Source organism: Mycteria americana, chromosome 13 (assembly GCF_035582795.1).
Source record: "Mycteria americana isolate JAX WOST 10 ecotype Jacksonville Zoo and Gardens chromosome 13, USCA_MyAme_1.0, whole genome shotgun sequence".
Classification (NCBI taxonomy): Eukaryota; Metazoa; Chordata; class Aves; order Ciconiiformes; family Ciconiidae; genus Mycteria; species Mycteria americana.
Genome location: NC_134377.1, coordinates 17,338,255 through 17,353,600, shown reverse-complemented (window position 1 = coordinate 17,353,600; position 15,346 = coordinate 17,338,255). Strand labels below are relative to the sequence as shown.

Here is a 15,346-nt window from a genome sequence, read left to right as displayed (position 1 = left end):
CAATCGAGCAGGCACGTGACTTCCTTTGTTTCCCATGAATTCTGCACTGTACTTGGGATTTCCAGCCTTGAAACAGCCACAGAAAGATCCAACAGCTGAAAATCAGAGTGAAAATCAGGGATAACCATTCTCATCTTTCCCATTACGGATTGTTTCAGACCTGTTATCAGCTTCTTCCTTGCATAGCTCACCTTAATGAAGTGATACCTACCCTGGCCTGTGCGCTACAGAAAATCCACCTCCAGGACACCAATAATGAGCATAGCAGAGCGTTGCCCCACAGTGTAAAAGAAAACTGGAACAGGCCAAGGTGACAAAGTCAGTTTAGAAATGGACCAAGCAAACCATAGTGATCCAGCCAGCTTGTGATGTGTGCATTTCACAGGGATACGAGAAGGCAACATTATCAGAGTTTCTTTAACAATTTAAACTCTGTCACATCAAGAAAGACACAAGATTTACTATACTGGATTAGATTATGCAGAGGCAGCCCCTTGTGACTCTGATATGCTGTCCTGTGTAGGAGCAGACCCTGAGTTCTGACACTTCCATCTCACACTGTGAATAAGTCAATGATTTATTCTGTAAGCTTGCTTAGCAGCACGTCCTCTTGGCATTCAGGCTCAACTCAAAGTCACTGGGCCAAAGTCCTTCAGGTGATTCCAAGTAATTTTAAAAAATTTGTGAAAGAAAATAATCTTCAAGCCCATTTACTGGCATACACAAGTTTCTAGAGCACACTGGAAAATCTGGATACATACAGTTGACCAGAAATTTTTTCTGTACACCTGAAGTCATGACTCCAAAGAATCCTCTTTTGTTTCTAGCTTTAAACACCTGTGCACCTAAACTGAGACTCCTGCCATAGCAGGGCACTTAACACATACTGATAAACAAAGTCTCAGATACGTGCTGAAGGACGTGCAAGAGTGAACAGGTAGACTCTTCTGCACTTTACAAGAGAGGATCAGAAAAATACATTCCTAGTGCTAGTTAATGGCCAAAACTGCCATCCGAGAGACTGCCAAGAAAATTAGGGAAGGAGGGAACCTGTAGAGTTAGCATGGGTATTTCAAAAGATGAATTAGTGAATAATGCACGTGTAATATGTGTGCAAATATAACAGCCACCTTTTAGTATAAAAAAGGTATTTTACTTCATTAGAAAGGATCTCCCACACAGCAAATTGTAAAAATAAACACAGTGTATGTATCATCAGATTATTTACAGAATTCCATACACAAGAAAAATTTTTCCACTTGACCACGCTTCTGAAATGCTCTTAATTATTGGTGGCAAGGGATGAAAAGGAAAAAGCCTGACTCAGTTTGCATGACTGACAATTAGAAAAAAGGCTTTTGGTCAGTTGAGCAAACATGATTTGGAGTCACTGACACATGATGTGAAATCTCCCAGGGAGAAGAGTTACTTTTCAAAATAAACTCATGCTTTGAATTCTGGGAGAAGGAAAAGGTAGACAATGGATCTTCTAATGCAAATATATTCTAAAAACCTACTGAGTGTTATTGCAACATCAGCCTATTGCAATTAGAAGACACAAGCTATTCTTGCACAAAACAGGTATGGAACTGTGCATCTGGAAGCATGTGTTTAAAGACTGCCCACTGAGAGTGTACCACTGACAGAAAGCTCCCAATGGAAAGAATTCCCCTAAAACACGACACAGCTTTCAGCAAATTCTCACAACTCATGTCACAAATGGTTGATCCCACCAAATACTGGTAACTGAGATCTATTCTCCAAATGCCAGGTTCTTTCTAGGTTGTCTTAGTCATTCAGGCAACACATGAAAGTGAGGTTTGGTTTCTGCCAGAGCCTCTCTGTTACCTCAAAGGGACGTGATGTTATCTTTCAAAATATTGAACTGATTCTTTAAATTGGTGTACGAGAGAGGAGGAGGATTTACAAGGGAGTCAAACCCAGCACTAGTCCCTTTCGTTTCCTGAGGTAACACCAAATTGAGCATATAACAGCACCCATGTAGCAATCCTTACGGCAGAAATTACTCATCAAAGAGCAGTCATCATACGTTTGTGCAGGAGCTAGTGCTTCCTCCCACTGGTATGAAGAAAAGCACCCCACTGAAGAATTTTGAGCAATGAGTCAAACATTAGATGCAGTGAAGAGAACATACAGAAACCCCTACAAGAGCAGCAAGAGAGAGACCATTGAGATCCCAACTCGCCCACCAAAGGTGACACCGCCAGGGCAGGGATGCGTGCTTATTTGGTTGAGTAGTCAATCAATTAGGAATCAATTATGAGGTATCTTATGAATAACAGCTAGCTATGTTTGCTGTGCATGCACACTGAACGTAGTAAGAGAGTTTTAGTCTTTGCCTCTGTCTCTACAGCTCAGTTAATGGTCCCATTATAAAACAACCTCCCGTTGTAAAAAATCCGCTCTGTCGGTTCATACCAGAATGAGATTCTGCCGTTGCTGTGCTTCAGTTGCACAGAGACCTTCACAGTAAGACACAGGGGAAGAGACCCATGAGGACAGAATATTCCCCCAAGGCACTGCTGAAACCCGAAACAGATGAGGGCTGTGATATTTCTTGCCCGTTGTGACCAGGTTAACCTTTCACCTGCAGGACTCACTGCTTCCATTTGCCCAACCTGCGGTAAGCTGGAAATGAAATCACTTTGACAGCTACAAAAGGTCAGTTGTAGAAACAACGTACTTGTTTTAGCTCAGTACCTTACCTACAGCATCTGCTATTCATTGCCATGTTAGTGCATCCACAAAGAAAAAATCATATTCCTCATTGCAGTGGAACGCTGATGATATCTAGCCCAGGAGCCCACATCTTATCACAGCACTTGCGAAGCTAGATCCTCCAGCTGCAAGAACAGAATCTGGAGATGATTCTACAAAACGCCTGGGGATGCATTCAGGACATCTGAAATAAGGAGGGAAGGCAAGCTGAAGATGACCTTCCAAGTGCTGTTTGCAAGCATTTGCAAGTAAATGGAACCTTATAGTGCTGTGAATGGTACAATCAGGCATTAACATATGGCAAACTCTCTTGCTGGCAATGATTCATCAGCCTTTCACTCACAGAAAACCTGACCTCCACTCTGTCTGTATGACCTCGCAGAACACTCATGTCAAGATTTACTGGGTTTTGTCACGCTTCATGAAGGCGTGGTGGTAAGTATGATGTGTTTAGGTGCATCAGTCTCCCTACTGATCTTAACAACACAGGTGAACGTGCCAGGGAGAGGCAGTCCTCAAGAGAATTAAGATCTGTCGGTAACTGGCTGTTACTTGAAACACATGCTTGACTTTTCAGTATCGGGATTTTTCTCCCACACACAGCAACAAATGTAAATTATTTGGCACCTCCCCAAAATAACAATTTCTCATCTCAACCAAATCTCATATATCGCTATGATAAAGATTTTCTGTTACTCTTACACACTTACATTTATGAGAATACTGGCACACATTTCAGAAAGGAGAAATCTTTGTAAAGTTACATGGATTTTATGACTAAATTGGGAAAGGTTAATAACTTCCCAAATGGAAAAGTCATCAGCAAGTTAGGCTTGTGGTCTCAGATGTGCAGGCCTTTGAACAGTGACGCAGATGTCTTTCCCACAGAAATATGCTTGTATATTAAAAAGGAAAAAAAACCCCATGATCTACAGTCCAGGGTCCTTACAGGACTTTGTGCTACAACTCCAGCATATGGCAATGAATCACAAATTTTCAGCTATACTAGTTTAAAGGATATTCCAATTGCCCTCATTATCACTGACCTTTTACTAACACACGGAGTGCTGACCTGAGCTGGGGTTGAATAATCCCCTGCCACAGAAAACTGCTGTTGCAAAGCCAAAGAATATTTGAGATACCTGACATAACAAAAAGATAACCAATGGCACATGTATTCTTTCCAGGCATGGTTTATTGAAAACACACCAAATTGTTATCCTACATACCTGGTTTCTAACAAGCATTCTACTTGTCTGCATTATGGAAAGATCCTATAATAATAATACATTCTGTCACGGTAACATTTGTTCTATGAAAAGCATAATCCACCTTTTTTTTCCTCTCCATACTTGTAAAATCAAACCATTCTAAGTGTTTCAGTTTATAGTACAGTGTAAATACAATGCAAAATCCCACCAGTCTAAACTACAGAGAGAATGTTGAGCAGTATTACAGAAAACACATTGTTGATTTTTTTTTTTTATTCTCCTACCATGAAAATTTTAAGGCACATGATAGTTACAAACACATTAGCTACTAATTACCAGTAAGCTTCTTAGTCTAGTTATTTTGTTTTTCTGAACAGTAAGAACCAGATTGGCAGGCCTTGTAGTATCTGCGCTATCTTCCTCCTCACCTTGGACTTCAGAACATCCTACCCTGATGTAAAACTTAAGACAGAAAAAAAAGGTTCATAATACCTTTCCCTTTAATGTACTAGATTAGTTACTGTACCAATAAATCAGAGAATTTCTCTGTCAAAGATAAGGAAACACCAGATTTTAGGGGCATCAAAACAAAAGAAATTTTGCAAGAAACTATGCCTATATAAACAGCTTCAAAAACTGTGAGAGCACGACTCCGCCCCAACAGCACAACAATGCTGGCTGAAGTTACTGGCACACCGAGGTTTGCTCTGAGTGGGCAGTCGGACAGCAGAAGAGGCTGTAACCACTCTAATGTGCCCATTTGGCTTCTGAAGCTTTGCTTGCCCAAAGGGTTTAACATGTGCGCCTCTCTCACAGGCAGCTGAGCCTATATGCTCAACTTTAAGGCAAGTAACAGAAGGTAACTCACCACCTGCAATCTCACGGAAGGGCTCTAGGAGTGAAAACTGCTTTGCCTAGCACAAGCCTTGCATGCTGGAAAGCATTATTGAAAACTACTCCTCAGAGCCGGCAAGAACTTACTAATCTGCTGTAACAAACATGCCACCCCCTGCTTTCTTGGTGTGTCACTTACAGCAAGTCAGTTCCTAGTCCCCAAGTCTGTCCCTTTTGTGATGTCTTGGCAACAGAGACAAGATTTGCTTTCCTGATACAGATGCAAGCAGAATCCGCACGTCTGCATGCACAAGAGTAGAACTAGGATAGGCAGGTGTTTTGCCCAGAAGACACTGAAGATCAGGACCTACGGCTGTCCAAGCTGTTCCCTGGGGAGCATTTCAAGCTGGCAACACATCTTGAATTGTCAATTACACTTATGGCTAAATTACTACTTAACTCCAAGACAGAAACAAAATGTCCTAAAGCCTTGCCTTTCCACTCTCCTCCTCGGATTCTGCAGACAGACACACCAACCTGGGAAGCTGTAAGCACAAGTACAATTGCTCACACACTCGACAACCAAACTTGAGGCTTCTCCAGGGGAGTCTTGACCCACAATGTTTTTTTTTTTTTTTTAAACCTCCACAGCTTAGTGAAGATGCTTGGGAGATGTGCAAGCCACCTCCCTGGGAAGAAAGTTCTGCGCTAATTACATGCCATCAGAAGTCTCCCTCTCCCCTATGTTATTCTCAGCCCTCACTGGGCCATCACATTTCCTCCTCCTCTTTAGCAGGAGTCTTGCAACACCATCGCTTCCTTCCACAACCATCCCTCCCACTAGAATTTCTGCAGGTAGAAATCTCTTCTTTGCAGGCAGATTCCCTCCAGTTTTCACAGTGGAGCCAACAGGAAAAGAGGAGGTCACATACCTGAGCCCTAAAAAGCACTGCCTGCCTTTTAGCAGGAGACTCTAGACCCTACTGCAGCTTTAGTCACGCACACTGCCACTTTCCCTTCTTTACATACAGTCCCTGCTGCCAAAACACAATTACGGGTTCATCCACCCACATCCCAGAACAGCTCGAACAGCCGGTCACACTTGCGCCAACAAGGGGAGAGGTTAAGGGCAGGTGTGGGCATGCATCCCACCAGCGAGCTTGTGGCTGTAGATAAAAAGGACATCAAGTCACCAGACCCGGTTCAAAGTATCTTGCTTTGCACTTCAGCTGGTGGGCTGATAATACAAGGTGGTAGTCTCACATGCAAGTCACCCCCCAATCCATTTTCCTTCCTCAATATCCAAACAACAGCTTGGTGAGAAGAAAAAAACCACAGTAACGTAAACGATGGGTTATTGCTACATACTTGGGAATTCGTCGTTATTGTAAGGCATGGGAAGGGCAGGGGTAGGACGTGTGATTCCCAGAGGAAGCCTTGGCCCATGGACTTGGTATTCGACTTCTTGATATGCCATCCTTCGCTTTTCTGCAGCAATAAACCATGTTGTCAGCTCACAACTACGCTGGCTGTCATGAAGACTTACCCCCAGGAAAACAAAGAACGGTTTGCTACAATGACCCTGGGCAGCCAATGCCACCTAACCTGACAGGGAGGCTTGCTAACCGCAGGATGCAGTGTCAATACAGGAAGGATTTTTGGGGGAAAGTGGGATAGGGTCAGAATTTGCTTCTCAAATGCTCCTCAGTGTTTTTTGCCCACTAATGACAGAGACCAAAGTAGCTTCCAATCCAGATTTGAGTGTCCCTGTCGTGCCCCACTGAGAGCCATGGGATATCTGGAATAGGCAGTCATGGACATAATTGGCCCCTAGTCACTTCACTTCCCCCTTCCTGCAGTTTTCTCTGTTAACCTCTTGCTGGCTTTGAAATATCTGTACAATAACTAAATCACAACGTCTTAGCAGAGACTCCTTTCAACAGTCAGGTCTTTATTTTAAGTGAACTTTTGCTCAGACTCCTTTGGTAAATATATGGTTTGAAGTAGATCAGGGACAGACTGACAGCATGGCCCTTCTCTTACACTGTTCTAATCAGCTACAAAGCAGGTTCCATTGCTAATTACTGAACGTTTTTAAAAAAATCCTTTCATATACAAAAAGAATACACCAAGTACATAACCAAAAGTGATATAAAACTCTTCTGTGTAGCTTGGTTAAAAGGGTCTCCGCATATTGGCAGAACAAGTATGAAAAGAGCACCATTGATATAATATACAGTCAGACTATGTATCTGGTTTCATTGCCACACTTTATGTCTACACATAGAGAGACACTGCCCCGACACAAATGCAGATAATCACAGATGCATCTCTTTGCTTCCCTTGATCCGCTGAGCATCTTTGGCCCAATAGGACTCTCATGCAGGTGAAAAAACAAATCTTTGCTATCTTAATTTGCTCCAAGCAACTTCACCTTCCCCAGGATCCAGAAGTGACCGCTGCAACGTACGTGGAAGATGAGGGTCAAAAAGGGAGGGTGCGAAGGAGCACACGTATCATCCAAATCACTGACAGCTTCTGGCATCAGTCTTTTTCCCTGAATCAACAAATGCTTCCCTCTCCTGCAAACTACTTTACATGGTTTTGTTAACCTATCCTCTGCACAACAATATATATATATAGATATATAGATTTTTTATTTATATATATGTATTCCTGTCAAATTTTTAATATACTCAAGAAGATACAAAGCTCTTGGTACTTGCTTTTTTTTTTTTTTTAAGTTTTTAAATTTTTTTTTTACAAAAATTTTAGATGTTTACTATTACAGTAACATTTTGGGGGACGTGAGGTTGTTGGATATTTCCCCCTTTTAATTACAAAGGAAACGGCAGGCACTGAAAACCGCAAATGATGTTTGCTAGATTAAAAAATGTGCTTTCCAGTCACACCGTTTTTAGGAGCTTGTTTAAAACTAAATGTGGCAATCAAAGAACAGTGGCAACCAAATAAAATCAGCAAAAGTCCTCTGATGCTACTGGTGAGACATTTGCTTCCTATTCTCATCTGCTGCCCTCCCTTGACCAATGCCTGGAGAAAATCAGTGATCTGAAGTCATTTCGTTCACGGCATTACCAGATACCATATATGCAGAGTATGTTCTCATGAGGTCAAAATTCCCCCTGACGCAAAGCAGGCCTTGGCATGTTAGAGGAGAGCCGTTGCACATGGGTGACTTTCACACCAAATGAAATATGTAATCTCAAAACAAAACCAAAGGAACACAGAAATCATGATGACGATGATTTAAAAAACGCCAAACCAGTTCCCTTCGTGGCATTTTTCATCAGGATCTACAGCCCAAAGCAAACATGGATCCAACAGTGATAAATTTACCGTCAAATATAAGTGACAGACCCATCTAAAATTTATAGCATGTTCAAAATAAGACATCCTAAGAAAAAGCTCCTATTTTCTTCCAATGTGTTAACAGCTATGGCAAAAGAAGTTGTTAATCATCACCAATGCAACAGTTGTACATTTAAAATGTAAAACCTCCTTATTGCAATCTTTGAGAACAAGAAAATAAAAAGCCAGCCAACTCCATTTCTCAGCATAGATTTCTGAACCAGGGACACCGAAACTTTCAATAACCTGCTTTTCAATATGTGGAAATAAAAACAGAGCCATTACAGAATTCAAAAGGCAGAAGTATTGTACACCAGATTATAATGATAATATAGCACTGTGATTGATATAGCTTACTCTAAAAGCAGATTATACAGCTTGCATCAATTTTGTCATCCACTCTCCAGTCCATTTGACCAGCGTTTAATAGTTTTTGTTCTGCATTTTCTCCCTTCATTGAAATCCAATAAACCCACCCAACATTCCTGCACTTTCTGTGGAAATAACAAAGACAACCTAAACATTTTTCAAAAAGCCTTTAAAAGTGTTAGATTCACAGTTCAAAAGAAATCCCCCAAAACAAAAAACAAAACAATGAGCCCCAAACCAGAAAAGTGCTATTATCTTCATGGCTACACCTACGATATTATTTCAAATATTCTGCAGTTTCTCTTTCAATTGTGAAGCTGTCGTCTTTGCTGCCGCATGACCTTCACTTCTCATACTTGGCACCATCCACACGTCAGAGTCACCTAAGAATGCAGCCAGCTAGATGGAAGCTTGGATTCTCTTTCCTTGCTTGCTTTCTTCTTGCAGGACTGGGAGGGAGGGGGAGGTGGTGGCTGTTTGTGGTGGGAACGTAACTGAGTTAAAAAGCAAATTGTCTCGCGGTAAGGCATGGTGCTCCGGGGTTGGCAATGGCAGTCAGTCGTGTTTTCTCCCCACATCCTCCTAGAATCTTCTGCAGCCTGGTCAGTGATGCAGCGCCCTCCAAATCTGAATGGCAGTGGTGACTGATGAGATCCTCTGTGTCGATTCAATGTTTGTTTCTCCCTCACAATTAAAAAAAATATGGTTGGACTCTAGCCCTGCAAAATAAAGTCACAACTGATTAATACCAGCAAGTAACGTGACCTTGGTGATCTCCATCACCCAGTGGCAGGACAGCGACTGGAAATGCCAACCTATCCCCAATATATGGGTTCCCTGAAGGGTATGACTGGGAGAAAAGGAGCACAGACTTCATTTTTCAAAGTCTGTACCCCGCCTGTAAGCCTTCATTGCTCAGAGGAAGAGTGCAGGAGTGAAGGGTACAGGGACTACACACATTTATCTCTGCCCTTTGGCTAAGCCAACAAGGCTGACCACGCAGTGCTGACCAGCTGTGGGAAGCCAAAGGTGCCAGGGTCTGCTCCGTGGCTATGTACGAGTACCTGGCAATGCTGAAAGACCGCTCTGGGAAGGTGCTTCCAACCCAGGAACAGAAACAATCTGTAAACACTTAGCACTTGTACTAGACTCTTAAAAGAAGAAAGAGGGGAAAAAAAAAATCCAACACCACCACCCAGGAACATACAGAAGTTTTCTCTCCCACTAATGCAAGTGGTTTCCATGTAGAATTATGGGGGTGGATGATGCTCCATGTTTTGGAATTTGGGCCTTTAAAGGCCTATTGCCCACTCTGATGGGAAAGGTGCCCAGCCCAGTTTTCCTTTAGTCATAGCCTGGGGCACAAAACCTGCTGTTCCAAAGGTAGCATCGCATCTGATGGAGTGCCAGAGGTACAACTCGGGTAGAGGGCTGTCTGGCAAGACAGCAGGAGACAGATTAGCAGTGGCAGGAGCGAAGATAGGCCAGTGGCATTACTGAGGAACTTGGCACATGGCAAAGACAGAGAACTAGAAAGCGACAAAAAGGCACCTTTCTTCAGCAACAGGGAAAAAAAAAAAGGAATTGAGAAGCGGGAGTTGTGAGTCAATGTTTATTGTGTAACCAAAATCGTCTCTCCTTGCAAAGTTACTCGTGGACAGCCAGCAGCTTTCCTGCAGAGGGACAGGGCCGTGTAATTCATGGGAACCTCGGGGAACATCCATAAATAGTCAAGGATATGCTTTTCCTTAAGTCTCAGGCTAATCCTTATAATGAGCATAGAGGGGAAAAAAATGGGTGGAAGCAACACCACACTATTCAAATTCATTCCCATGGCCTAACAGCAGAAATCTGTCACATTTCAGCTGACAACCAATCATTCATGATATTACTTTTCTGCCTGGTTATTTGACAGGTTATTTTTTAATCAAACAAGTGGTGTTTGATTGCATTTCATTAAAGATACACTGAATAATATAAACACCACTTTTTTTTCAAATGCATTTTCATTTGTCTGAAAGGACCCAGTTAGCAGTTAGCTTTGAAGAGATTCCACAGCGATACAGATCATGCACGAGACAAGTTAATCACTAGCACCAATTACCATTAAAAGGACCTACCATGCATGCAAATTAGACCCAGGAGTCAACAGGCTGGGGTTTAATGTCACGGGCATCCACCAGATTCACCGAAGCCCTGTTACTCCTGTTAATGTTTTTCCTATTTGTGTCATTCTGCAGCACAGGGTGAGGAGTTAAAGGCAAAACAGAGCGGATTAATCAAACAAAACCACCACACAAGTCAGCTTAAAGGAGCACAAGGGAAAATTAGTGATAGAGGAAGATCGGCAAAGGCACAATACTGACAAAAGCATCTGCAATAGCCAAAAGGCTGCACTTCCCTGCCATCGTTATTCACAGTTCTTGGCCACTCTTGAGCCTCAGAGCCATGGTTACCAAACAGTTCACAAGCCAGAAGACCCCACAGATATATTTCTGTTTCACAGCATAGGGAGAAGGATGAGTAGCAGCTACACAGCTCTGCCCAACTGAGGGCACGGCAGCACATACCTTTGGCGTGTACAACAGGCCAAATTCGGGTCACCCTCTGTCCTTAAAACCAAGGGACAGCACAGACTATGGGAGACACATTGTCGAGGCAAAATGTTTTTTCTCTTTTTCTCATGAAAGCAAAGCAGCTACTCACTGAACTCTGGGTTGTGCTTCACTTCAGACATACACTGGAGTTTGGGCTGCTTGATGTGGTTTTGAGGGTTGTATCGGACCACTTTAATGAATTTTGAGTGGCAAAAATAACAAGTATTTGTTAATTTTCCTGCCTTAGCCTATTTTCCTTACAAAGATGTTTTTTGTCAAGCTCCTATTGATCAACATTCTTATGTCACTTAGTGCATCCATTCCCACTGTATCCTTGCAAAACATACAAGAACTGTGATGAGGGAACTAGAAGGTTTATTTCATTGACACTGGTTCAGGCAGGGCCATCTCTTCCAACATCGGAGCAGGGCAGCACATTCCATGACTTGGGTAATCAGCTCAGTTTTATCAGTTCCAAAAAAACAAATGAAGGAGCACAACCACCTCTACCAAAAAGGCCAGCTGGGCAGCCTTCAACAGGATGCGCCTATACCCAGAACTGGCAAACTGAAGAGAGTGATCTGTGCTTAAAAAATGTCCAGCTGGATTGAAGCCATTCTCCAGGGTATACCTTCACGGAAAGGCAGGACACAGCGGGAAATGCATGACCAGGCAAGTCAACACAGGCAGACTGATGCAGCAGGACATCTTCCTAATTCATGATCCATGGAAATATTTTTCTCCAAATCACATTTTTAGTTTCCTTGTTCAATAATAGTGGGTTTTCCTTTCAATTGACTGAAGTTTAATTGTTTCCACTGAACATGAGTCACCTGGATTTTCTGATATCATCAGCAACGTGCTGAAGGTTATGAAGGACAGCCTTCTGCAGACTAACAGCAGTGTTTCCTACCACTGACTCTTGTTTCACTGAATCCTCCTCTTGCTCCCTTTCCTCCTCGAAATTACTTCCCCAGGGGAAAACACAAGCTTGTTTTGAGGCCAGGGAGAATTGACGGCCACAGCATTAAGCGACTTTTAAAAAGGTCTACTGAAAAGGCGTAGCAATGCAACAGAAATTACACAGAGCCTACTAAGCTACCTTTGCACACAACCCACAATAGAAAGAGCTTTGTGAAGCAAGAGGGTTTTTTTTTTTTTTAAATTACAAAGTTGTCTGAATTTGTTTTTAGAAGGCACACACAACTGGTCTCTCCCTCTCTCCTCTCTCCCTCTCCTATGCAGGTCTCTCCCTCTCTCTCCATCTCCTTGGCCCGTGCCCATAGTCCACCGTCAGGACTGTGAACGAGTGTTGGGGAAATGAATATTGTTCACCACACTGCTGTACACAGACACACGAGCTCAAACCTACTTCTCGTGCTGAAAACAATAAAGCAGTGTGACAGCCTGAAGTGACTGTTGTCAGAACAAAGTCTGAGCACACTTATGCACTTTAGGGCTAAGGAATGCTGTCTGGACGAGGGTAACAGAACAAACACTTTGTGTTTTTACAACCTCATCCATTTACAAGAACACAGTGATTGCCTGCATTTGCTTCTGCACTAGAAAGCAGCATTTTGTTTTTATTTCTAGTTAGCCAAGTGCTAAGTTATGAAATGGTGCCTTTATCTTAAAAAAAAAAAAAAAGCCCTTTACAGCCCCCTGGTGAGTAACTACCCTAAATTTCTTGCTGACACCACCAGGCTTCCTTTCTTTTAAAGGCACTAACTAGCATTCAGCAGTAAGAGGAAGCTCACTTTTAAAGGTTCTTTCTCTGAGGCATCCCCTGTGTTATCACTGGTCTTGTATTTGCGCTCCTTGTCCCGGTGATCGATTGTAGAGTACCCATCTGAGGAGAAATAACACGACAGTCAGGCATGAAGCACAAATAAGGGCAAAACCAGAGCTGATGCTAGCAGAATTCTTCAGCAAAGAAACAGGAAAATAAACCATCACAACCCAAAGATGCTGGCAGCCTGCTTTTCACATGCGCTCCAGCTCTGAAATTTCATTTTTACCAGCTTAAAACAAAACAGAAAAGCCCTCTTTTTATATCACTGCCAGATGCTGGCACTCATTAGCAAGCAGCACTGTTTTCATCCCAGCCTGCTGCAGTTTTTAGCGTGCCCAAGGAAAGCAGCAAGTTGTCATCTCGTGCCCTGTGGCTAATGAGCTCCAAATTCAACCCAAATCTTGTGTTCCTTGCTTAGCAGCCTGATTAATTGGCTGTGTTCATTCTCTGAATGCTCTGCAGCATGTTCCCACTCTTCCCGAGCCTGACTACTAGCAGGACATGACAAGGGTTTGGAAGAGTCCCTTTCAGAGCACACAGAAAAAGGGCCTGTCGAGTTGGAAGAAATGGCGATGCAAAGCCTGCTGTGCTTGGGCTGGCTTTCATCACAACGTAGCACCTGTTGGTGCTTTTTCTCCTGACAACTAAGAAACAGTATGAAAGCGTGATGAACACAAGGAAGAGAAGGCGGAGAGGACTTCATAAAGAAATGGCTCTAATTATTTCAGAACCTTTGCTTCGAATCATTGTCAGCCAATGCAAATCTTAATTTATTTTCCTGATGCATCAGGTTTCCCTCATTATCAGTGACAAATAGATCCTCTCCTGCTCTGCTTTGACAGCATTCTAATCTGGAGTAAGTGACACTCAAATTTATAGCTCCCTGTGGGCTTTTGTTTTCCCCTATGTAATTGAGGGATCGTTAATGTTTTCATGTCCTGACAAAGTGGGTTCTTAGAATACCACAAAAAGGTTTCATATCAACTACCAAAATGCTCCTCTCTTGCTTTACTCCTGCAACAGGGCATTAAGAAAAGGCAAGTCATGTTTTTTGTGGGGTTCCCACGGCACGTGACAAAAGTGCACGCAGCTGGAGTGACTTGTGCCAAACAGTCGCAGAGCAGGGCCCGGAATGATGTTTCTGCTGGCCACAGCCCGGTTAGGCTTTAAAAGAGCTGTAGTTTTCCTATGCATCGTATGAATCAAAGTGCACACGGGCCTGCAACGAGCACCCGAAGTAGCTATTTATGACAGCATGGACAGTAACAGATTGTTGAACCACATCGCCTAAAAATAACTAAAGAATTTGGGAGTTACACGTGTAGTACACAGATCTTAAAGCATGAAAATCGTTGCTACACAGAGCTTTACTTACTATTATTTGTTGACAATGAAGATGCCTAACATTCTTGGCTATTCCTTTCAAACAAAAAAAGAAAAAACCTAAAGTCCACCAGCTGCATCCAGCTACGCAGCCAGCATTTGGGGAGGAATGCATGATCAATATTTCTCTTTCAAATGACAGGCACAAGTACTGCTAGTAAGTCATATCCTAATCTAAAGATTCATCATTTGTTTAGGAGTAAATAGTTCACACAGGTATGTATTTAAATGATGGAAACATGCTGACTCCCCCCCCCCAGTCAAACTCACAACTGAGCAGCAGCTTTTTACAACCTAATATTAATTATACTCACAAAGACGTAACGGATCACTTTGCATTTTTGTAGTGCCATCATCATGAGTGATCCACAAACATTTTTTAAATGAATTGCCAAGATACAAAGGAAACCTTTAACCTACCCCCAGAAAGCAACAGCTACTAAGTGAAGTATGGCAGCTGCGATACTTCCCAGGGAGCAAGGTCAGAAGTAAGGACTGTAATCACAAAAAATTAAAAGCACAACAGATCTTTAATGCTACTAAAAAAAAAAAAAAAAAAGCTCAGCCAGGGCAGCGGCAACAGGAAGATCAAGCTTTTGCACAGTGGCAGTAATCTAACAACAAAGAACGGTCAAGAACTTTGTTCTTTATATCTCAGTTCCAACATATTTTGCAATTCACACCGTCGGCCCACTGTTGTGTGGTCTGCACGCTAACAGTGCCACACACGTCAGCACTAATGGGTTATGTGTTTCCAAAAACCACACACCATGCTATGACATTGTCAAGATAAGCAGCAGCGGAGATAGGAAGTTCATGATTTGACCTAATAAAATGAGAAATATCTCGAAGGAGGCTGCATCAGAGAAGTAATACCTCAGTGCCCCGAGGCCTACAGCTCTCCAGAGACATTAGAAAGTACTGCTTCTCCCATGTTTCAGATTCATTCTAAAAAGTTATCAGAACTAACTGTTTCTGTGGCATAAAGGAGACCTATACAGATCTTACTGCTCCAAGGTGTAAGTGCATTATTCTGAGTTAATACAATCCAA

The 15,346-nt window shown here is 42.5% G+C and overlaps 1 protein-coding gene across 19 annotated transcripts in view; it reads right to left on the bottom strand.

The window, feature by feature from the left end:
- Nucleotides 1-6,715: 6,715 nt before the first annotated feature.
- Nucleotides 6,716-15,346, bottom strand: part of ARVCF (ARVCF delta catenin family member) — a 295,496-nt gene continuing 286,865 nt past the window's right edge. For 18 of the 19 annotated variants that reach the window (XM_075516535.1, XM_075516537.1, XM_075516534.1 and 15 more), the window contains 3 exons: nt 12,877-12,968; nt 10,643-10,756; nt 6,716-9,241 (listed from right to left, as the gene is read on the bottom strand). In XM_075516535.1, the coding sequence (XP_075372650.1) occupies nt 10,655-10,756; nt 12,877-12,968 (194 nt within the window). In that variant the 3' untranslated portion in view covers nt 6,716-9,241; nt 10,643-10,654. The remainder of the gene's footprint in view (nt 9,242-10,642; nt 10,757-12,876; nt 12,969-15,346) is intronic. The other variant, XM_075516539.1, reaches the window with a different exon arrangement.